Below are 24,630 nucleotides of genomic sequence, written 5' to 3' on the forward strand. Positions count from 1 at the left end.
TCCACTTACCAGGAATGGGTTTACAGATTAAACCAGTAGTGAAAGATATTTAACTACAGGAGACCACATTCAGGCCACATCTGCACAGCTTTCCTGTTTTCAGAGAACGAGTGCAAATGAGTTGCTGATTTACAAATCTCACACTTTATTTGCATAATGTTGTGCAATCACGCTTCCAGAAGAGACTTTTCCAAAAGCAAAACAGCTGTGCAGATGGGATTCTTTTTTTGGGGGGGTGGGGGGAAACAAATGAGGAAGAAGGGTTCTCTCAAAAGTGTTTCACCCCACCCCACCTCCAAGAACCCCCATCTACATGGTGGTTTTTGCTTTCGGAAAAGTCTCTTCTGGAAGTCAGATCACGCGACATTATGCAAATGAAGTGCAACATTTGTAAATCAGAACTTCGTTTGCATTTTCAAGCTCCTTCATTTGCACTCCTCCTCCTTAAGGGGAATAATGTGTAGACGCAGCCTTAGATAAATAGAATACTCAGCTAGCAGCGAGTAATTGTTGTATAATTGCACACTTTATTACAAGAGAATGAACTTGAGCGGACATACTTAAATCCTGCCATGTAAAAGACATATGGGGAATCCTAAGACATAAGTAACAATTGCTCCATGTCACCAACAAAAAAAGAACTATTTGAATTATTGGGAAGTAAGGCAAAGTTTTTAAAATCAGACATTCATCTATCTAGGTACTCTAAATGGCAACTGTTACTGGGGGCTAGAGGTGCCTTCCTAAAAATAAGAAGAGCCACTAGTTCAAGATACACATTGGGTCAAAATATATTATGGAAAATTAGCATATACATTAGTGTCAGTAGCATGTGATGACTACTTTTGAAGTGTCAAATAAATAAAGGTAAGGTTTAAAAAAAGAACTGAATAAGTACAGCTTGATGAGGTGGCGATTAAGTGTGGGAGAAACGACTCTACAAATATTTAAAAGGTGCAAACCCCAGAAAAGGAAAGGAGTTATAAAGCATGCTGGAAAGCAACATGACTGTGAGAATGGGGGATGAAACTAAGAAAGAAAAATATTAAGACGACTTGCAGGAAGCACCTTCTACCAGTAAATTCTATTAGCATATGAAACAATATCACAAGGGAAACTAGAGGAAGCAACTCATCAATCAGGACATTTAAAACTAGCCCAGGCAACATATAAGGGGAAAAAAAAAGACTTCTAAGATATCCAAAATGGTCTTTGGAAAAACCTGCCTACAGTTCGCCCATAATTCTTCTTTCCAAAGCATTAAAAAATTAAATGCTGCTCCTTTGGAAGAACAGAGCTAGGTTTCTTAATCCTTTTACACATCCATCTTCCATGTCTAGGGAGCAAATCAGAAGTTCAAGTCAGGTTTACAGCTGAATAAAAACAAGTCAGATGTAAATCCAGTTCTAAGCAACAACCATAAAACTGGTAGTCTTTGTCCAACAGACACCTAATTCTGTAATTCAGAAAAAGTGCTGTAAATCAAAATGCTGGCAAAGTTATGTGAAGAGAACAAAACCCAAATACATAGTGATGTCCAAATGTATAACAAATATCTTACTCAGTAAGATGCTCCAGCAATGTTTGTAGGATTCCAGGGCCCTAATTCTCCACACTTACACAGGTGTACTCTCAGGTGGAACTAACCACAGTCCCTCAAATCAAACACAGGTGTAGGTCTTTGCACAGTAACAGCCTCAAGACAACAATTGTACATTTTCTTGAAAAGTGATTCCCCCCAGCCCCCTCCCTCACACATGTGTTAACAGAGATTGCCACATGAAGAAAAATAAAATATGAAATAGAAAAAACATTTTGCTTTCCTGTGGCAAAATAAGGCCCTGTTTATGCAATTGATAGCATGCAGGCAGACAGCAATGCCCTCATGAATCCCCTTCCATCAAGAGAAGTTTTCACTGCAGCAGTAGTCTGCTCACATGTTACCAAATGCAAGACCAGGACCTAAAACTAACAGCCAGTTTGAGTGATCTTGATTCAGTAGGGAAACAAACATGAAGCAGTACTTCCCAAATCACATTTGGAACAGCTAAACCCACAACTTGTCTCCCCAAATCTCATTTCCCTGATATGCAGTAGAAGCAACACATATGTGAAAAGTGGTATGTGCTGTGTATTTGAGGGCAAGATTGAGCCATCACATTTTTACAGACATAGAGAAGTTGTGCATGATGATTTGAAAACCGAGTTTATGGACTCATACCCCATTAGGGTGCTTAATTTCATTATCAGTAATAGTATTTTCTTCTGAGGAAAGCTGACTGTGTATTTTAAAATGTGTTCTAAAATGGTTATAAGAACCATATTAGAACACAGATAGACTACATTAAAAATTGCTGGTGTGAAAATAAATCTGAACTTCAGAAAGTGTTTATGCACAGGACCCCTTACATAATTATTTTTAAAGCACTGTGCTGATAAGAAGTCCTGTATTATTGTTTTTCCCTCTTCAGATTATATTAAATTGTTTCAAATAGAGGAAGTCCAATTCCCCATTCACTCAAGCATATGTTTGGAGCACCATTTTGTGTCTACTCCAAACACTAAAATCCCGAATCTCTAGCCTGACTGCTGACAAGCAAAAATATGGCAGAAGCAGACAAACCAGTCAGTTAAGAAGTATGTGAAAAATTGAACTCAGTTCCAAGCTTTCGGATTCCTGCTGCGGTACTGACGTCAACAGCAGTGAGGGGTTGGACTACCCACTGCTTTGAGAATACCACTTAAAAATCACACCAGGGTGAAAATATCTGACAAACACAAGACTTGATAAAAGTTGTCAGGGCAGCAGGGCATTACATGAAAAGCCAAAACAAAGCAGAATGTCCCCTCACTTTTGCTAATGGTCTGATCATACAAAGCTCACTTGAGGAACATACACAGACTAAGCCAAAAGGACAAGACAGAAGAACTGTATGCCAGGAAATGGTAGTATTAGTGTCAGCTTTTATGTTTTAAATTCATGGTCAAAATCTGCTCTGAAAAGCACAGATGCATAACCCTTGCTGACTTCAGTAATTATAGCACATGCTACATCTGAGAACAGAATCTGACCACAAGGGAAAAAATAGGTTTTTGTTTTGTTTTGTTTTTTTACTGAATACTTCAGCATTAGTTCAGTTGTATTCCAGATACTTTCCACTGTCTTAGGTTCTTGTGTGACTGCAACTGTAAACCAAGGACTTCATTTACTGGGACAAGGGCTCTAACTTTATATCAAGAGTATATGTGGTGGTAAGAGTAATACCAATGTTTTCCCCTAACTTTCAGGAATTAAAAATGGAGCTATCAAAGGCTCAAATATCATAGGTGCACAAATAATAAAATTCCAGCTCCTGTCATTTTAATATTTAAAAGAAGAATTTAATTTGTGGTTTTTAATTTGTCTGTAGCTAATTAAAGGCAAAAATAAATAAAAAACCATCAGCTCCTTGGACCACCCTTTCAAAGGAAACAAACAAGTTAACGTCCACTCCACAAAAAAATACCACACAACATGGAATCATAGAATCATAAGGCTGGAAGGGACCTCAGGAGGTCATCTAGTCCAGTCCCCTGCTTCAAGCAGGATCAACCCCCACTAAGTCATCCCAGCCAGGACCTTGTGAAGCCAGGACATATGAACAATTCCCAGGGTCTCCTGCCCTCCATTCTCTCATTCTATAGAAATGCTATTTTCATTAAAACTAAACTTCTCATTGCATAGAATTGTTAGGGAAACAGAGGTGGGCGATTCCTAGCTCCCAAGGATTTCACCAACAACAAAGGGTGTTGCATGGCCTGTGTAAACAGGATTTACCAGTCTCCAAGAAGTTCAAAACAATGGAGTAAAAATCCTACTGATTACATTAACTGTTTTCTGGACTAACTGTAATATCCTTTCTTGAAGGGCACATTACAAGAAAAATCATCACAACTGGCACATTTGTTGGTACTAAGAGGCTAATCATTTAACAGAGAAAAAAGTCACAATGAAAACAAATCTCAGAATGACATTTCCCCCAAAACACAAATTCTGAATTTTGACCAAATTACCATAGCAACCAAATTACTGACCAAAGCTCCAAGAGAATAAAGCAAAAGCCAAGTACCCCTGACTAAAAGGCAAAATATGAAATTACCATTTCATTGGGACGGCTGAGCAAATATTGAAAGTATTTCCAAATTAATGACGTTTCAAATGCTTCAGTAATTTGGATTTGACCAAACAAACCTCTGGGTGTTCTGTTTCACAGACTGTTCACTTCAGCAAGTGTAACTGATGCACACATTTGCAGAAAATGATTTTGAGTCATAAGTCAGAGAACTCATGGAAATGTAACTGAAAATCTGCAAACATTAGTACAGGTTGAACTTCTCTAGTCTAGTACCCTTGGGACTTGACCAGTGCCGAATGAGAGAAATTGCCAAACAGTTGGAAGTCAATATTGTCTAGCGACATTACCAACACTTCCACTGCTTACTGAGCTCTTAGGAGACATGTAGGGGTAAATTACAGCTAAATCACATCACAGAACACCAAGAGCCAGGACTGGTGGCTGTAAACAAACTTTATGGGACCACAGGAAACGTGGCCACACCCAGGATAAGTGGTCGTCCACCTAATTAAAATCATGCTTGATTATGGATGTTGCCAGAAGAGAGACTGCTGGATTAGAGAGGTGCAAGCTGTATTTACTTTGCAAGCAGCGCACACACCACCAATTTGGAATGAGAATCAATATCGTGTATTTTACCTGACTGGTCACAACTAACCAACAAAACAATATCAAATATTAAACACAGATAATGGCAAAAGCCAAGGCAGATTTTAAAAGTTTCAAACACTTTGATAGAAAATATACATCCGAGGATATTGTAATGTGTTGAGAGAAAGTTCATGAGGTGGAAGCAAGGCCAGATTTGCTGAATTCAATATTGGTTGTGAATTATTTATTCAACCTTAATAAATATGTATGGTTAAATAGTATTTACACAAATTAAACAAGAACTATTTTAATGTGCCATTTGTGATCTGATAAATTTCTCATTAGCTTCTGAAAAATTGACATAAAACAATGCATGGACAAGGACAGATGGTGTAACCAATTACTAACTCGACTGTGAACATGAAGTGCATTGTTACCTTGGCATTCATAGCCTCTTTCTTCATAGCCAGCATTGCACAAACACTTTCCAATGGGCACAAGCCATTCGCCTTCTGTACTGCAGTACATCTTGGGTGGGTCTTCCTCCTTGGAGTGATTGACACAAGAACCTTGCACTTCCACCAATGACTGAGAGTCCATAGGTACTGTATCTGGAAACATGGCCAGGTTTTTCACAGTAAAAGGACACTTCTTGAAGTACACTCGCACTGATACTAAGGCAACACATGCACCCACATCCTGAAAAGCCAGGTAAAAGCCTTTTCTGTGGACAGGTCCCACCTCACGAACTTCCGTATTGAGCTTGAGAATTCGATCTCCCAAATCCATTTGAGTGAAGCTCTCATCAGCTGCAATAGTGTCAATCTTTGTAAACTGATGCTCTCTGAACTTGACCAAATGGTCATCATCAGACTCCATATAACAGAGATTGAAGGTCTCTTTGCAAGTGCCCAGAACCAGAGGAATACTATTACAGTCCCTCAAAGTAAACTTGAGCTCCACATAGATTTTCTGAGCTGAATTGCGTGGAATCCAGTTTGTTCTCAGCCAGTTGTTCTGACTGTGATCCATAACATTGCATACCTGGTAAGTTCTAATTGGTGTATAATGTTCATCAACTCCACTAATCTCTTCCCACTGGAAAAAAAATGAAAACTATATAAGTATATTGATTATGTCAACAGTAATAGTACTTGCATTTAGAACTTTACATTATCAAACAATATTATGAAGGGTCTAATCCCATCACACAAAATGTCCCTGTGTTACTCAGAAGTGTGATAGAAAAACCTTGTAATGCTCATGAATACATTATGCATACATGGCAGTTACTATTAAGTAGTCAATGTTTCTCAAGTTACCACAAAGTACATGAGAAAATGGATAGTTATTTCCCTAACAACTGTGGTTACTTTAAATGAGAGGGGCAAGATGGCACAAGTAGCATTTTTCATTGGACCACCTTTTGTTAACATGACAGCAGTGGTGCCACAGCAATTTTTAGAGTGAGGGTGCTGAGCTACCTCCCTTCATCCCTGTCCGCACTCTTCACTGCCCCAGGCTGGGGACACAGATGGGGGTGCTGCAGAATTGCACACTATGCCCAGAAATGCTGCCTGCTGGCCAGTAGCCAGACCCCAGATGGGACAGCAGGGCCTGTGATAGGACCCCAAGTGGTGGCAGTGGCGCAAGCACCCAGGAGCCTGGGTGGAGGGCTGGCAGCTGGGACCCTAGGTGGCAGTGGAGCTCCCAAGCACAGCCTGGCAGACAGGAGCCTGGCACAGGGCCAAACTGGTTACAAAGCCTGGGGGTGCTGCAGCACTGCCTGCATCCTTACTGCATCCTTACTCATGAGAGTTTGCAAGCTCCACAGAGCTCTTCAGGTATGGGAAAGGAAAGGCAAGCGTGACAGCTAAATACAAGATGGATCAGATTGTTAACAAGTTATACAAGAGACCATCCAAGGTGAAGCTGGCAATTAACACCTCTGCAGTCAATGGATAAAGGAGGGTTAGTGGATTAAAGACTGTTGTAAGGAAACATAAAAAGAGTCTCTATGAAGGCAGTTATTCTTGGACTATGCCAGTACATCCTGGTAATCCACTGGCCATCTGTGAGACAGTTTGCTGATAATAAGTGCCCCAAGGCACGGGTCTGCAGCTCCAAGATTCCACAGTTCATGGTTCCAGGCCAACAGAAGCTGCGGGAAGTGGTGCAGGCTGCAGACACCTGAGCTATACCTACACTGGCATCTGAAGAACAAAGCTTTGTCTTTTAGAGATGTCCCCCAGAAGACAATGAAATTTCTCAGATAACAAGCGCTTGTGTGAACAGTGTGTTGCTGGCAGAAGTACTTTCCTGTGAAGAAAGCTAGCTCCACTCATCAGAAGCGGAAGTTTTGTAGGTTTTGTTTTGTTTTTTTGGTCAACAAAGGAGATGATAAACAGCACCTATACTGAATAGTAACAGAGAGAAAGCCGTGTTAGCATATAGACTATCAAAACAGAAAAGCACTCAAGTAGCACTTTAAAGACTAACAAAATAATTTATTGGCGAGCTTTCGTGGGACAGATCCACTTCTTCAGACCATGGCCATACCAGAACACACACACAACAGAACAGAACAGAACAGACAGTGTGTGTTCTGGTATGGCCATGGTCTGAAGAAGTGGATCTGTCCCACGAAAGCTCACCTAATAAATTATTGTTTTAGTCTTTAAAGTGCTACTTGACTGCTTTTCTGTTTTGATAGCACCTATACTGTGTGAGTTACAGCAACACAGCTGTAGCAACAAAGTGTAGACAAAAACTCGGTGTCTAGCAAACTGATGACTGTAAGCTCCCCAGGTCTTGGTTTTTTGAAAAAAGCGTAGAGGTTTCTTTTTGCGGACAATAACTAAGAGGTCAGATATGAGTGATTGTTTTTGGAGAAGTGTTTGCTCATGGCTGTTTTTGTCTTTTACGATTTTTCTGAGTAACTTCATTTGAGAGTTTAGTGATGATGGGCTGCCTTCACTCACCCAGTTGTTATCTGGGCATTAGAGGTACTGGATGAGAGGCACCAAATGTTAAATGGTATCCAGTCAAGTCTTTTTAAGGTGGATCACTATGCACATCTTCATATTTAGATCATCTAAGCAGCTGAAATAGTTTATTACAAGGTTTAAACAGACACTTTGACATAGACTGTCACTGGCCACGGCTTGGGATTCTATTAGTTCATAATGAAATTTTTGGACTTTAAATTTTTGTTTAGATGCTTTTTCACTAGAAAACAACCTACTTCAGAGATTGTGGTTTACTTCACCTGGGACAATGATTAGTCCTCTTTAGCTTTGCTGCCACAATTAAAAAACAAAAACAAAAACACAAACCAAAAACCAGCTGACCTTTCATAGCATTCTGATTACTCAGGTCCTCCTAGTACTAGATAGGGTTTTATACCACATTCATCGTAATGGAATAGTATAAATATTTTTGATTATTTATCAATTTATTTTCCCCATTTGTGCCCAATTTTACCCTCCCCCCATATTGTCAAACACAAGTTGCTTTACAGAGAAAAAAAATCATCAGGGGATAGGAAATGTTCACATGAAGTATTCTCTGTGAGGGCAGGTCTTCACTGCAAACTTATATCAGTAGAATTACATCACTCAGGGGTACAAAAATTCCACTCCCCTGAGGAATGCAGTCTTACCAACCTTACCTGTATACAGTTCTGTGTCAGTGGGAGGGCTTCTCCTATTGACACAACTATCTATCACTTCTCCCAGAGGTGGATTAACTGTACCAGTGAGCAGCTCTCCCACCTGTGGAGTGGCAGTTTCACTGAAGCACAGCAGCCACACTGGTGCATCTGTCCTCTTGCAGCATTGTAAGACTGTAGACCTGCCCTAAATCACTCAGCATGTGTGACTACAACTTCTTTTTAAATGAACAAAAATAAATGGTGAGATGCTCTCATTTGTACATTAATACTGTTTGCAAATACCACTATATGACAATATCCATTCTACCAAAACTTTACACAAACAAGGATTTGGACATGCAAATGTTCAGAGCTATTGAAAAAGTAAGGAGCACAAACAGGACTAAACTTTGCAGCTATCTGCTGGAATTCTTCAGCACTGCTAATCATCTTTCAGCCTTGATAAACAAAGGCCGAGATACCAATTGAGCGATCGGGGTTGGGTTGATAAGTTGGCTACCGAAAGAAAATTAAAACTAACACATATGCTATCCATTGGAACGAATGAACACTGTGGGCAACTGGAAAATTACAGCTGCTTCAGAAGGAGATGGAGAGATACCAATGCAATATACTTGGACTGGCAAAGATGTGTTGGACGGGATCAGGAGAGATATGTGGTTGCGAAGTCATTTGGTTAGGAAATGAAATGAAGCATGAAGCAGGAGTTGGATTCCTTCTAGCAAAACACAGAAGAGTACTAGTAGGATACAAACCAGTGAGTGCAAGAATGATGGTAGCGAGATTTGAAGCAAAACCGTTCAACATCTCAGTCATTCAGGTGTATGCACCCACGTCAGAAAGTACGGAGGAAGAGATTGGGCTATTCTATAGAGACTTGACAAAGATGGTGGAGGATATATTACCAGTGTGTTGATCATCAGAGGACATTGGAATGCGAAGGTTGGAACAGATAACGAAGGTTGGGAGAGAGTCATGGGAAGGTTTGGATAGGGAGAAAGAAATGAATGATGTAAGAAACTACTAGAGTTTGCTACAGAGCATGAGATGGTGATCTGCAACAGGAGATTCCAACAAAAGGACTGCAGGAAGTGGCTGTGGCGATCAAGTGACAGGAAGTCCAAGAAGATGGATAACATCAGTACAGCAGTGCCGAACTTTCCAAGGAAAGTTATAGACTTTCCAAGATATAGACTCAAACCACAGTCTAGTGATCACAAACATCAAGATAAAACTCAAAAGAAAACGTAACACACAGTTTAAGAAAAGAAGAGATGTGGTGAGGGCTATGTGAGGAAGAAACAGGGAATGCATACAGAGCAGTGCTCGAAGAGAAGATTAAGAATATCACCACAGAGAAATATCTAGATAAGAGAGTCACAGGGAGAGCCATCGTTATAGAAGAGGCAATTGAGCAGACTGTTCCAGAAGAAAAGATCAACAAGAAGTGGATTACCCAGGAGACACTGAAGTTGGTTCAAGAGAAGAGAGCACTGAAGATCAGAAAAGATATCTCCAAGATGGCAGAACAGAAATATAGGGTGAAATGTTATGAGGTAAGGAAAGCAGCCAGAAAGGATAAGGAGAAATGGTTAGAGGAGCAATGTAAAGATACAGAGAAGTATTACGACGAATGTAAGGCCAGGGAGGCGTATAAGACAATTAGGAATATTAATAGGAAATGGCAACCAAAGCAGAGGGCGATCAAAGATGAGCATGAAGAAGTGCTCATGAACAGGGACAAGACTGGGCAGTGATGGACAAGATATTGCACTGACCTATACAAAGCACAGTTGGACTCAAGTGTCTCAGAGAGACTGATTGAAGAACTGAAAGAGATGTCTCTACCGAGCATCGAGATCGAGACGGATATTTCAAAGGAGGAAGTAGAAAAAGCAGTAAAGTGACTAAAGAACAGCAAGAGCCCTGGAACTGATAAGATCATGGGAGAGATGATCAAATACGGCAGAGAAAGCATGATTCAGGAAATACACTGACTGTAATACAGCATGAAAAGAAGGGAAGGCACCTAAGGAATGGACACGATCTGTGCTAGGTGACAATATCCAAGAAAGGGAGTACTTTGGAGCGCAAGAACTACAGAATGATTGCCGTAACGATTCATCTAGGCAAGGTGCTGATGATGATATTGACAGAGACTAAGATCGCAGAGAAAACATATAGCAGATGAGCAAGCGGGGTTCAGAAAAAGATAGATGTACCATACAGCAGATATTGGCACTATGACTGATAGCAGGAAAAGCTCGACCAAAGGAACAAGAACATATACACTTGCTTCATCAATTTTCAAAAGACATTTGACAGTATAGATCAGAAAGTGACTTGGGCGGTGTTGGAGTCATACGGAGTGGATAGCAGAGTGATACGGTTTTTGAAGGATATCAATGACAATGCGGAGGCAGTGGTGAGAACATGCGGGGAAGTTGGTTTATAACAAGTAGCTGTATGAGACAAGGAGATCCAATATTGCCAAGTATCTTCATCACACATCTGGAGAGAGTGATGGAAAAGATCAAGGAAGAAGTAGAAGGGGTATCTGCGCACAGGAAAAGAATTAACAACTTGAGATGTGCAGATGATATAGTTATCATTAAGGAAGATGAGGAGAAGCTAGCGAATACAGTGCAGGTGTTAAAGAAGGGAAGCAGTACGGACTGATTATGAACATTGATAAAACAAAAACAATGGTATTTGGAAATAAGGAAATAGGAAGGAAGATCAGTGTTGATGGTATTGAACTAGAAAATGTAGAGAAGTTCACATATCTGGGGAGCAATATAATGTATGATCTAGACTGTAAGAAGGAAATAGTGACTAGAATAGCGAAGGCAAGAGCGAGTTTGAAGGAGATGGATAAGATCTGGAAAACCAAAGCAATTAGCTTAAAAACAAAACTGAGCACATTGACAATGTGTGTATTCAGCAGCATGTTGTACGGATGCGAGACATGGGTGATAACGAAAGATTCAAAAAGAAGAATATTGGCGTTTGAAAGGAGTTGTTATAGAAAGATTCTGAAAATAGGATGGATGCAGAAGGTCGCCAATGAGGAATTATATAGGAAGATACAGCCAAAAGAGAACCTGCTGCAGAAGGGTATAGAATGGAAGCTACAACTATTTGGGCATATTTGCAGAATGAATGATGAATGAAAAATCAAGACCCTGGTAATTCGGCATAATGGACGGTTTGAATAGGAGAGGCAGACCCCACAGAGAATGGACAGATGATATAGTAGATTGGCTTAGTTTCTGTAGACTAGCTCCGTACCACTCCACACTGGACAGGGAAAGATGGAAGGAAATAGTGAGAGAAGCATCTGACACCAATGGGCACTGAATCCACGGTTACTGATGATGATAAGCAGCAATCTTCTCATTTGCATCCAGAATAGTCACTTCTCACCCTTGAAGTGAAATGTCGAGGTCATTCAATTGCAAGAATATATCTGCAAGATAGGCCAAGGACTCAATGAAACCTTGAGTTTGAAACTCTTCACGCAGTTTGAATAGTAACAGAGAGATAGTCATGCTAGTCTATATACTATCAAAACAAAAAAGCAGTCCAGTAGTACTATAAAAAGACAAACAAAATAATTTATTAGGGGATGAGCTTCCTTTGGATAGACCCACTTCTTCAGATCATAGCCATACCAGAACAGACTCAATATTTAAGACACAGAGAACCAAAAATAGTAATCAAGGTTGACAAATCAGAAAAATATTTTCAAGGTGAGCAAATCAGAGAGCAGAGGGGCAGACGGGCCGGGGGAGAGTCAAGAATTAGATAAAGCCAAGTATGTAAAAGAGCCCCTATAATGAGCTAGAAAATTCCCCTCCCAGTTCAAACCACTTGTTAATGTGTCAAATTTGAATATAAAAGAGAAGTTCAGCAGCCTCTATTTCCAAACTGCTGTGAAAATTCCTCTTCAGTAAGACACAGACTTTCAGCTTATTAACAGAATGCCCCACTCCATTAATGTGCTGGCTGACAGGTTTGTGAATCAGGAGTGTTTTTATGGTCTGTTTTATGCCCGTTAATTCTGTGTCTAAGAGAGTTTGAAGTCTGTCCAATATACAAAGCATGTGGAAATTGGTGGCACATGAAGGCATATATGATGTTAGCTGAGGAACACGAGAATGTGCCCATGATTCTGTGGAATAACCTGGCTAGGCCCAGTGATGGTATCTCCAGAATAGATACGTGGACAAAGCTGGCAACGGTCCTTGTTGCAAGGAAAAGTTCCAGGATTGGTGCTCCTGTGGTTGTACCTAAGATTGGCTGTGGTGATTGACTTCTGTAACTTTCTTCTCACCCACAATTATTTCCGATCTGGGGACAATTTATACCTCCAGATTAGTGGAACTGCTATGTGGCACCCAGATGGCCCCACAATATGCTAATATATTTATGGCTGACCTGGAACAATGATTCCTCAGCTCTCGTCCCCTGTTACCCGTCCTCTACTTACAACACATCGATGACATCTTTATGATTTAGACCCATGGTATAGGGAATCTAGAAGAATTCTACAGAGACTTTAACAATCTGATCCCCACCATCAACTTATGCCTTGACTACTCCACGCGAGAGATGCATTTCCTGGACACTACAGTACAAATCAATGATGGCCTGATCAGTACCACACTCCACCAGAAACCCACTGATCGCTATACTTACACTCTTCTAGCTTCCATCCTGCACACACAACTAGATCCATTGTTTACAGTCAAGCCCTTAGGTACAATCACATTTTCTCTGATCCTACTGACAGAGATCAAAAACTACATAGACCTCTACCAAATATTCATAAACCTGAATTACCCACCAGGAGAACAACAAACAAAATCGACAGGGCCAGATGAATACCCAATGCCCAGCTACTCCAAGATAGGCCTAAAAAAGCCAAAAGAACAGAACACCACTGGTCATCACCTACAGCCCCCAAGTCAAGCCACTGCAACACATTATTACAGACCTACAACAAATCTACCTCTCCCCCTAGTTTTGTGTCATCCGCAAACTTGCAGAGGGTGCAATCCAGTCCCTCATCCAGGTCATTAATAAAGATGTTGAATAACACCAGCCCCAGAACCAAGCCTTGCGGCACTCCACTTGAAACAGGCCGCCCTCCAGATATTGAGCCATTGACCACTACCCATTGGGCCGGACCAAGAAGCCAGTTTTCTATCCATCTTATAGTCCAAGGATCCAATACATATTTCCTTAACTTATGGACAAGAATCTTGCGGGAGACCATATCAAAAGCCTCGCTGAAGTCAAGGTATATCACATCCACTGACTTCCCCATGTCCACAGAGCTTGCTGCCTCATCAATGAAGTTAATCAGATTGGTCAGGAAGGTCCCTGGAAATTCAGCATCCCTTACCGGGACTCATATCTCTCAGTGGAGGTGGACAATGGTCCCTCCTAATGTCAGATTTACCCAAAAAGTAAAATGTAGGTCCCACTGGTAATGGTGGCAACATTAGGGCCATTGATGCAGAAATGCCCAGCCTGGTAACAGCAAGAGGGGGTTTGAATTCTGTCACAGTACCAATGGATCAATGGCGTCAGCATCACCCTCATAAGGGCCACAACTGGTGGGAGCAGCATTCTGGATCCTGAGTGATGTCTGTGTTCACAGTCACTGTGTGTGGATGAGGATGTGAGTGAATGTGGGGCAATGAAGACTCCTTCCTATGCATCTTCAGAACTGGTGTAGAAAAGCCCCTGCAATCTTCTGTCTTCTTATGCAAGTATGATTCTGCATGTGGTCCTTGGTGCTTGTCTTTGGTCAGTATCAATAGTTATCCTGGCCTTCCCTAATGTCTTTTCTTGCTCATTACCAAAAGCCCCACTCCTGCTGATGGTGCCAGTACAGAGGCATTCATTTGTTGAAAACTGCAGCTTCATAAGGGACCTTTATGGACTCTTGACCTTCCCAAAAGTGGGCACAGAGTCTGAGACAGAAGGTGCTGGGGAGGAAATCCTCTTCTTAGAGGTGGATCTAGGGTTGAATTTCTCCTTAGGCTTTTGAGAGGGCTTTTTACCCTTAATGCAACCTGGGAAAAGGAGTCTTCGGCTCTACCCTTGCTCATTTGTACAACTACCTCAGGGCCTGTAGATCCAAAAGGTCTAGAGGCAGTAGCAGCTGAAGCCCCAGGACCTTTAAATCACCACTGTCACCTCAGGCTTTCAGGCTGTCTGAGGTGGGGGGCATCCCATTCTGGGCATTGCTTAGGGCTCGCTGCTACAGACCGACTTCCTCAAATGTGGAGTCACATCTCACCACATTGTCCATGGTCCCAACAATTCTTTCAGCCCCCCTATAAAGGCATGTGTAAACCAGGAAGACACATGGGGAAGAGATTCAGTTTTTGAAGCCAAAATCCTGAACATAACCTGAGCCTGGGTCAGGGAGAGTTCAGAGGAGGGGAAGCTTAGAAGGAAGGATGGTTCACATAACCTTCTGCTTAACTACTAAAAGCTAAGAACTGAACAACAAACCTGTATATTTAAAATGCTTACAGAGTAGAAGTTGAAGGATCAGCGTATGGGCATTGACTCCCGTCTACCTCTTTGTGGTCCATCTCAGGCCACAGAGAGGTAGACAGGAACAGGGGAAGCAGTCACTCTGAGCAACTTCTTATATCCTCAGTCTGGAGCACAAGGAGAGGAAAGGCTCAGGTGCAGACCTTGTTAACAAAAAATCTTCTGGACTCAGGTGGATGAAGCTTCTAAATAGCCACAGTGGAATATACACAGGGAACAGCATTTAAAGAACAGAAATTTTATTGGAAAATTTAAAGTAATTAACAATGATGTGCAGTTTCTTTCAACTCATCTGCATCAATGTCCACATTAATATACTCACACTTCCTGTTGGTCAATACCCAACCAAATCTGGCAGAAAAGGAACATTCTTTGCAGAATTTGACCACCCCCATAGAATATGGAATTTTATTGCAGTGATTTCATTGCAGTTATCTCCCACCCTAACCCAACAACTTTCTACTCTGCCGTGTTTATACAGACACTTGGATGTAGACATAGTAATTGTAGGATAAAGCAAAGAGTACCCATAACCTCTCCATTGCAAAGATCAATTATCACTTCATTAATTTGTAATGAAGAAAAAAATGCATGTAAGTGACTGCAGTTAGCCATTTCACGCCAATTGTTAAAACAAACAGACTCCAGGGACTGAGCAGCAGAAACACGGCACTTTAAAGGCTAACAAAATGATTTATTCAGTGATCACCTTTTGTGGGACAGACCCACTTTGTCAGATCAGTTTTATTTCCAATACAGAGTGACATTTATAAGTACAGAGGACCAAACAAAAAAAATTGCAATAAAAACTGACAAATCAAATAAGATTGAAGGAGGGGGGTGGGGGGGATCTTAATTGTCCTGTGAGATAATTATGATCATCAAAAGGAAGGGAAGCAGTCCTTGTAATGCATGAGGTAATGGATATATCTGTTCCTACCATGTGTTAATGTGTCAAATTTGAATATATACCCCAACTCACAAATCTCTCGCATTTATCTGTTAAATTCTCTGTGTTCCAGGACACAAATTCTCAGGTCTTTAACAGAATGGCACACTCCACTGAAGCGCTCACTGACTGGCTTATGCATATGGAGTTTCTTGATGCTCTGTGTCCATTTGCTCTTTGGTGTAGGTTTTGCCCAGTCTGTCCAATGTACATAGTGGCAGGGCATTGTTGGCACATAATGGAATATCTAATATTACTCGACGTGCATGAGAATGTGCCTTTGATCTTGTAACTACCATGGTTAGGTCCAGTGGTGGTGTCCCCAGAATAAATATGTGGCAAAATTTGGCAGCGAGGTTTGTTGCAAGAAAAAGTACCAAGATTAGTATTACTGAGATGTAGCCTGGGATTGCTGGTGAAAATCTGTCTCAGGTTAGGAGGCTGTATATAGGAAAGGATAGGCCTGTCACAGCTACCTCTCTGTTACTATCCAAATACTGAGTCACTCCTGATTTACTGAAGATAACAGAACACTTGCCATTGAGTTCAACAGACTGAGCCACAAAAGCAGCATTATGAGCCCTAAATTACACTCTTAATTCCAGAGAAAAGATAGGTAATATCTTTCATTAGATCAACATCTGTTGACACTTGGGACACTTTTTAGCTCTGCAGAACTCTTCTTCTGTAACTCAGAGGCTTGACTCTCATCAACAAAGGCTGGCCTAACAAAAGATATTACACCACTCACCTTGTCTCACTTGTATGTTGACAATAATATGACTACAATATCTCTTTGTGCAGCTCTTTTCCCCCTAATAACTACACTGTTGCTAACCTCATGTGATAAAATTCACATACCTGCCCCACCCCTCAAAAAAGGAGTGCATCTTAAAATCAGTATAGATTTTAACAAGAGTAATATTAAATAATATTTTGGAATTCTTTTTATTTGCCTTCCGGCTTTTCCACCTGCAAGGTTCACATGTTCAACTCTGCAACCATGAGAGCTGGAAACTTACCTTTTACTACTTTTTCTGAAAAGAAGGTAAGATTCTGGTATATTCACATGATTCCAGCTTTGAGCAAAAGAAAACCTGAGATTCACAGTACAGTTACACAAGTTATCATTACTGAGTAAATGAGGCAGCTGTTCTTTGGGCTGGTTTTACTGACCTGAATGAAGGATTGCATAGCCACATTTGGCATGACATCTAATCCTATGAAGGCACATATGCATAATTTATATGAGCCTTTGATCAATCATGTCCTATGGGACTTCTCCTGCACACGATTGCTGTGAACATGGCTAAGCTGTAGGCCCAATGTTGTTTAACTGTTGATAAGTGCTACATTCAAGCCCTACTTCATACTGTCAGAAAAGTGAATAAGCAAGCTCTCTAACATAAAGGTCACAGATATAAACCATTTCCCACCCCCCACCCCTGAGCTGCTGCTGTAGTAGTCCCTGTATGATGCACTTAAGCTCTGTGGGTATAGAAACAGATCAGATAATGCTCAAATAAATCTAGGCTTCCTAAAATGTAGCACCTCTTGCTGGCACCAGCAAATTTGCTTTATCATAGGTTGTTAACAGATAAAGCAATCAGCTGAACCTTTCATTACAGTAATGAATACTTTAGGTTGTTAGGGAGAGGCAAATACTACTGGAATATTTTCTGATTGGAGACCTCATTAGAGGCACAGTATCAAAAAGGAAAACTAACAAGCACCATCTTTACACAGCATCTTTACACAGTTTAGGGTCTGTCTACACTAGCTCCCTACTTCAAAGGGCGCATGGTAATCAGCCTGATTGGAGGAGGCTAATGAGGTGCTGCAATGCCTATGCAGCACTTCATTAGCATAATGCCTGCCGCAGGAACTTCAAAGTGCTGACAGGCAGTGTAGCCACAGGTGCTTTGAAGTACCTGCTGAACTTCAAAGTTTCGTTACTCCCAAAATGTTTTCGAAGAAGGGGGCTAGTGTAGACAAGCCCAATGTAATTTTACATGTAATAGTTTGCAGACTGAAATTACAGTACTGGGCAGAGGGCTCAGTAGAAGGAGAGGGGAAAAAAAGAATGAACTTGAGATAAAGTTGCTTTGAGCTGAGATTTGAAAATAGTGTTAAGAGATACAGGAGGCTTGTTCCAGAGAATAAGATCTGCAATGGGTAAGGCTGTCACGGTTGTTGTGAGATTATGAAAAAGGCCAGTGATAAAGCAGAGAGGAGGTTAAAAAGACCCAAAATGAAAAAGAATGGAAGGCTTTACAAATAAGAGGACATTTTTGTCCTGGATCTAGAAATACCAGTAAATGCAGAGCCCAGCAGAGTTATTTGCCAACTACAGGGATGAGATCTCAGTTCTGTGAGAATGTGAAGTAGAGGGCATCATTCTGACTATTCACGAGCCTGGACAGCTGGGACCTCGTAGGTCACAGAGAAGGAAAATGCAGTCACCAATATGAGAGAAGATGATGCGATAGATGTGGATCTAGGCGAAAATGGAGGCAAAGCAGTGGCATACGTAGGCAACATGATAGAAACCTGAGATGTGAAGAAAGAATCATTCAGGTTCAAGGCAGATAGTTACAGGCTGAGGAAAACAGGAAGTCTGAGTTCATGGAATGTTGGAGGAAACAAAGTTATGCTTACAGGTGTGCCTTTTTGCCTAAGACAGTATTTTTATCTTTGAAGAGGTTTTGGCCAAGGAAAGAGAGCCACATGTTTACCTCATCAAGGTGATCAGGAAAGGTCAATGAAGAGAAGTAATTAAAACATGTTGACAAACAAGTACTATCAGTATAAAAAGGCCAAATGACAGAAACTTATCAAGCATGCAGAAAGTCAAATGAAACTTTGGCTCTTCCCAGCTGCCCAAAATGAAATATTTTTGACATTATCTGAGAAACATATGATACCAAGCCAACAATATTAACCAGTTGTCCTACTGGCTCTGGACGTGAACAATTCTTGCCTTCTTCCCTCAAGATAATTCTAATGTGGTTAACATGGTACAGAAAAGTCAAGTAAGGTCCCTTGCCTCAAAGACTGAGAATTCCACTGATGACACAGGAGAAATTGCTTAGGCATGAGACTAGATGGACACAGTCAACCCTGACATTTCTTTGATCCTTTCATTGGCTAGTGCTACACTCACCCTAGTGTCAGCAGCTTGATGCAAACGGACAGTCTCAAAAATTCAAAATGGCCACTGATTTGCATATTCAAGCAAAAATATCAGGTATAAGGGGCTGCCAACAAAAGGGGTTTTTTTGCTGGCAGAACCCCATCTTCACTGCTTGTTTTCTTCCGTGAATGAGCTGCTTGAATATGCAAAGGTATGGCCATTTTGCATTTTAAGATTGCTCATTTGCATGAAGCTGCTGGCACTAGGGGTGAGTGTAGCACTAACCATTAAGTCTTCTCTTTGAAGTTTTCATCTCAATGGAAGCTGCCACTACCTGCATTCTTACATTAAACATCTAATCTGCAACCTCACACTGAGGTTTCATACTGAGACGAGAAAGCAAGGTGGACAAAGATTACATAGCAGCACATAGTTTCATGGCAGCACTAAAAGGGAGCAGTGGAATAGTGACTAGGCAATTTTCTGTTATGACAAAGGTTAGAAAAAGACCACTAAATAGAGAAGGAATGAACTGCCACTATTTACTCATTCATTTTCCATGGTGTCGTGGCAGCTAGGTAGAAGGGAATTATTTGTGAGACTTGTGAGGCAAATGAATGGGATTTTTTTTATCAATATAATGTATCCAACAGTCTCAGATGATAAAATCAAAAGCTGAATTCTGGTCTTAGATCAGTGTACAATGCAGAGCAAATTCATCCTCCTCAGTGGAGCCACCCGGAATTTGCACTGGCATAACTCAGGAGTGAATGTAGTCTATGTTACTTCTAGAATCTGTTGCTCTTGGTTTCAACTCATATTGGCTACATCTACACGAGCCCCAGACTTTGAAATGGCCGCGCAAATGGCCATTTCGAAGTTTACTAATGAAGCGGTGAAATGCATATTCAGCGCTTCATTAGCATGCGGGCGGCCGCGGCGCTTCAAAATTGACGCGGCTTGCCGCCCCGCGTCCCGTCCAGACGGGGCTCCTTTTCGAAAGGACCTTGCCCACTTCGAAGTCCCCTTATTCCCATGGGGCTCGTGTAGACATGGCCACTGATGTTTGCACACTCTACTATTGCATCACCGTTAACATAAGCAAGTGACAACCCAGTAAACAACAGGACTGAGATTTTGCAAATGCTCCTCATGGCAGCCTAATTTCCATTAAAATTTAATAAGAGTGTGCAGTTTAACACCCTGAGGTTCCATTGATAGTCTCAGGCAATAGGTTGAACAATATATTTTTACAAATTTATCTATTTGTTACAGTATGTGACACTAGATTATCCACTATTCCCCATGTTAGACAACCGATTTTTGTAATCATAGGCCATTAAAAACACAAATAAATGAAAGCATCTGACACACAATAATGTACCTGCCCAGAACATACACCAAGAACACATTGCTGAGAAATACCAAAGGAAAAACAACCCCTAGAAGCAAAGATACTGGCAGCACATAAAGACTTCTTCAGACATAGTGGGCACTACTTAATTTCATTTTTTAAAGGGTCTGTTCATCTTGTCAGCCCCCTGTGAGCTCCTCAGATGGCAACAGCAGCACCAGCATCAAGCTCCCAACAGCGGTGACAGAATTTGATAATGTTCAAAATGAACATAACTCTCGGTGTTTTTTTATTTTCCCCCCTCACAGTACTCAGTAAAATTTTACAGCCAAAAGGGAAACATCTTTAGTACATGTATAGGGGAGCAGCAGGGCTGACAGCCTCGCCAGACACCAGGCAAGGTGTCAGGAGTCCTGCTCCATGCCTCCCGAAGAAGCAAGGTGTCTGGTGAAAGGGGCAGGGGTGGGAACAGCTACCCATTAGCATTGCCTTGACCATGACAGTCCCCTTGCTGCCCTCCACCCTGCTCCGAGTGCCCCATTCAGCACCCTAGCAGGGATTTAAAGGGTCCAGGGTTATGGCTGCCGCTACTGCCACAGAAGCAGCAGCCAGGAGCCGCAGGTTCTTTTGCCCCCTTTCTTGTCCCTCCCCACCCAGTGGCTCGCCTGTCTGGCATCAAAGATATATGCATGTTTTTATACTGTTTTGTCAGTCTTCTGCTATTTATTAAATTCATTTGTCTTCTAAACAATATAATCACTGTATTGGGAATCTCAGATTTCAGGTAGTTTGTACGTGAACATTAACATTTTGCTAATTGGACAGAAAGGGTTTGATACGATCATTCTCTGCTTGTCACAATACACGGGGAAAAAAAAAAAGGGAAGTATTAACACACAGCTCTCTTCCTGTGCCTAAATAGGACAGATTAGTTATTGGCAAGGGGTGGATTTTACTTAAGTTTTTCTTAATTTAAAATTACTGCAGTATAAAGATTGAGTAAAATTTTAAATTTAAGTGCCTAAAATTCTGCATCTGCGACCATATTTCAGCATCTAATGGCCTAATATTCTGAAGTCAGGAACTCAGTGAAGCCAGTGATGTCCCTAGAAGTGAAGCTTTCCTGTCACCAATAATGGACAACAAGCCAGTAAATAAATTTGTATTGTATTAGAACTCTTTGAAATTGAGGTAGTTCTTCTTATAAATGTTTTTATTCTTTGTCAAGGAAACATTGAGGGGATGTCAACCAAATTTGTTCAGAACACTCAAAATTATCAGCAAAATGTACATAGTTTATGCAAAAAGAACGAGAAGTCTTGTGGCACATTACAGACTAAGAGATTTATTGGAGCATAAGCTTCATAGGCAAAGACCCACGTTCTCAGATACATGGGTCTTGTGTCTGATAAAGTGGATCTTTGCCCATAAAAGCTTATGCATCAATAAAACTTTGAGTCTAAAGGGTACCACAGGACTTCTTGGTTTTTTTGCAGATATAGACTAACCCTCTGACAGTTTGTGTGAATTAAAAAAAAAAAAAATCCATCAAAAAACTGTTTAAACGGATTTTTGACAGTTTTATATTATAGACTCACTACTTTCTGAGAAGCCCATACCTTAACAAAACATACTTACGTAAACGTTTGCTTGCTGTATGCAGCAGTATGCTCTGTATCTTCAGCAGGCATGGTGTTACTGACCAGCTTTGTGTTTTGCGGGAACCAGAGCATGGCCACCCGTCAGCCCTGTACTCTTGAGGAGCCAGAGAGCGATACTCATGAAAGACGACCCCTTCACCCCACCTGGAGTGTCAGTTGGAACCCAAAAGACGAAACACAAACTGGCAGGGTAGACACACCTAAATCCAACCAACAAGGGTGCTTGGAAAAGGGAAACACCCTAGCCTCATTTGCACTGAAGACAGAACAGAAAAAGTTTCATTAGCATACAGAATGGAGAACACCTCTTCCAAAGCAGGAACTGCACTGAACTATGGGCTACCAAAAGCAGAGAAGCACTGCCTGATGGGAAATCTCTGCTCCATCTAAATTAGCTATTATCAGACCATGTCTAGTAATGGATCCTATTGATATCCAAAACATGGAAATTGCCTACTTGTACTGTGAGCTCATTCAAGGAATGTCACCCATTGATAGGCATCATCAGTCTCGATTGTCTCGCAGATGTTTACTCAAAAATCAAATCCAGTGTTCTTCTTGAACTATTGTCCAGTCCCTACAAAAAGACCTACCCTTGCTCAAGAAACTGTTCTGATGCCTCGATATAAACTCTGCATTAGTTCCATTGAGACTTCATCTCCTGCCTGATCATGCTGGGGACTCTGATTGTCTCCTGCCCTCTCGACCCTCCAGCTACCATCACCACCTATGAACCCTGATCAGTGCAAGCTCCCCAGAGTGGTGAGATCTTTCTCTGTCTCTCCAGGCATAGCCTACCTTAGGAATCAGTTTTATGGTTTGCTAGCCCTAACAATTGTAATCAGTTTCAATTTAGATTTAATATTCTAATTCTTAAACATATTTACTACCCCAAACAAATTACTTTCATTGTTAACTGTTTGCTTCTTTCTCATTTTAATAATAATATATGGAGATACACATCTCATATAGCTGAAAGAGACCTCTGGAGGTCATTGAGTCCAATCCCTTGCCCTCTTGGCAGGACCAAGAACCATCCCTGACAATTTTTTTTCCTTCTTTTATTTGCCCCAAAACCCTTGGCCTCCTCAAAGACTAAACTCACAACTCCAGGTTTAGGAGACCAATGCTCAAACCACTGAGCTATCCTGCCCCCCTTTCTTTCCCTCTTGCTCACTCTTCCTCAGAAGTGCTGTTTTGGCTTCCCCATTCACTCTGCAACAATGCTTCTTGTACCACTGCTAAAGATGCCTGCAGTGCCCAACAATCCTGTGGGTTTTGCACATTTAATGGGTTACTAGTAGAACAACTGTGCCGTAAAAATGGGGATTGGGGAAGGGGTGCTGAACCAGGGTGGCATATGATGGTGGCAACTGAAGGTGCTATTTAACCCAGCCACTGAGTCCAAGGGCACATAAAGTCCACAGCTTGGCACTGCCGTGCTACCCAGCCCACTGAGTACAGGGACATACAAGGTAGCAGCTTGTAGGTGCTGATTAACCCATCCTCTCAGACGAGCTCTGGAGGGTGTGTGTGTGTGTGTGTGTGTTCATTTGAATCCAAGGTGGGAAGAATTGAAGCCTGTGAACCTTGGGTTGGGCAGAATAGCTCCATTGGGATGGAATTAGCAGAAGGGAAAAGTAACTCCTTAGGAACACTAGTAACAGAAGCAGAACACAGACAGAATTATTCACCTTCCACAGCCCCCCCACAACTACAAATAATCACATCCCAGAGTAATGGGCATATCTGGTAACAGTGGGCAATAAAAAAAAAAAAGTGGTGGCTCATAAGTGTTATTCTCTGGTGGACCTCTGCTGCTACATTTACCTGCACCTCCGCAAGTACCCAGCAATCACAGCTCTCGTTGGCCGTGGATTGACATTCACAGCCAATGGGAGCACCGGGAAGCAGCCTGGACTGGTACACCGCTCCCACTGGCTGTGAAATGTGATCCATGGCCAACAAGACCTGCAATCACCCAATAACTGTGGCTGTGCAGGTAAATACAGATGTGGGAAGCCACCAAAGACTAATCCACCTGCTGAACTAGCTCTGGCCCATCAGCCAGTATTTGCCCACCACTGATAGACAGTAAAACTCAGAACTGATCCAACACACTGTCACAACAATTGAAAAATGCATTTTCATTTAAACAGACCTAATTAAGACAGAGCATAGCAATTAAGGATTTAACAAATTAACCTAATTTCTCAATATCCCCCTTCCTACACTTGAGGAAAAATAAACCAAGATGTTGAACAGTGTTTTTCTTCCCCACTTTTAACTTAAGGGAATGTGAAATTACCCTGGTTGGAAAAGAAAAATAAAGGAAACTCCTTTTTCTGGCTTTAATTATCTGATAATTCACTAACATCCATGGAACAAGTCCACACCTAGCTAAACCAGTCTTATTTATAACAGTGACCTATCACAGAAGAGAGAGAAAGAATATTTTAAGAAAAAGGTCACCATCATAATCAAGGGAAAATATTTGCAATACCAGAGTACTATGAAATTCATGTTTGGAAAATCTTTACAGTTTTTCGCTGTTCTTTTGCCGGCAGAAAAACCTGTT

The 24,630-nt window shown here is 41.3% G+C and overlaps 1 protein-coding gene across 4 annotated transcripts in view; it reads right to left on the minus strand.

The window, feature by feature from the left end:
- Positions 1-24,630, minus strand: part of EPHA3 (EPH receptor A3) — a 413,871-nt gene that overhangs the window by 287,719 nt on the left and 101,522 nt on the right. For all 4 annotated transcript variants that reach the window (XM_074998622.1, XM_074998615.1, XM_074998629.1 and 1 more), the window contains exon 3: positions 5,144-5,804. In XM_074998622.1, coding sequence (XP_074854723.1) covers positions 5,144-5,804 — 661 coding nt within the window. The remainder of the gene's footprint in view (positions 1-5,143; positions 5,805-24,630) is intronic.

Source organism: Carettochelys insculpta, chromosome 1, assembly GCF_033958435.1.
Source record: "Carettochelys insculpta isolate YL-2023 chromosome 1, ASM3395843v1, whole genome shotgun sequence".
NCBI classification, from domain to species: Eukaryota; Metazoa; Chordata; order Testudines; family Carettochelyidae; genus Carettochelys; species Carettochelys insculpta.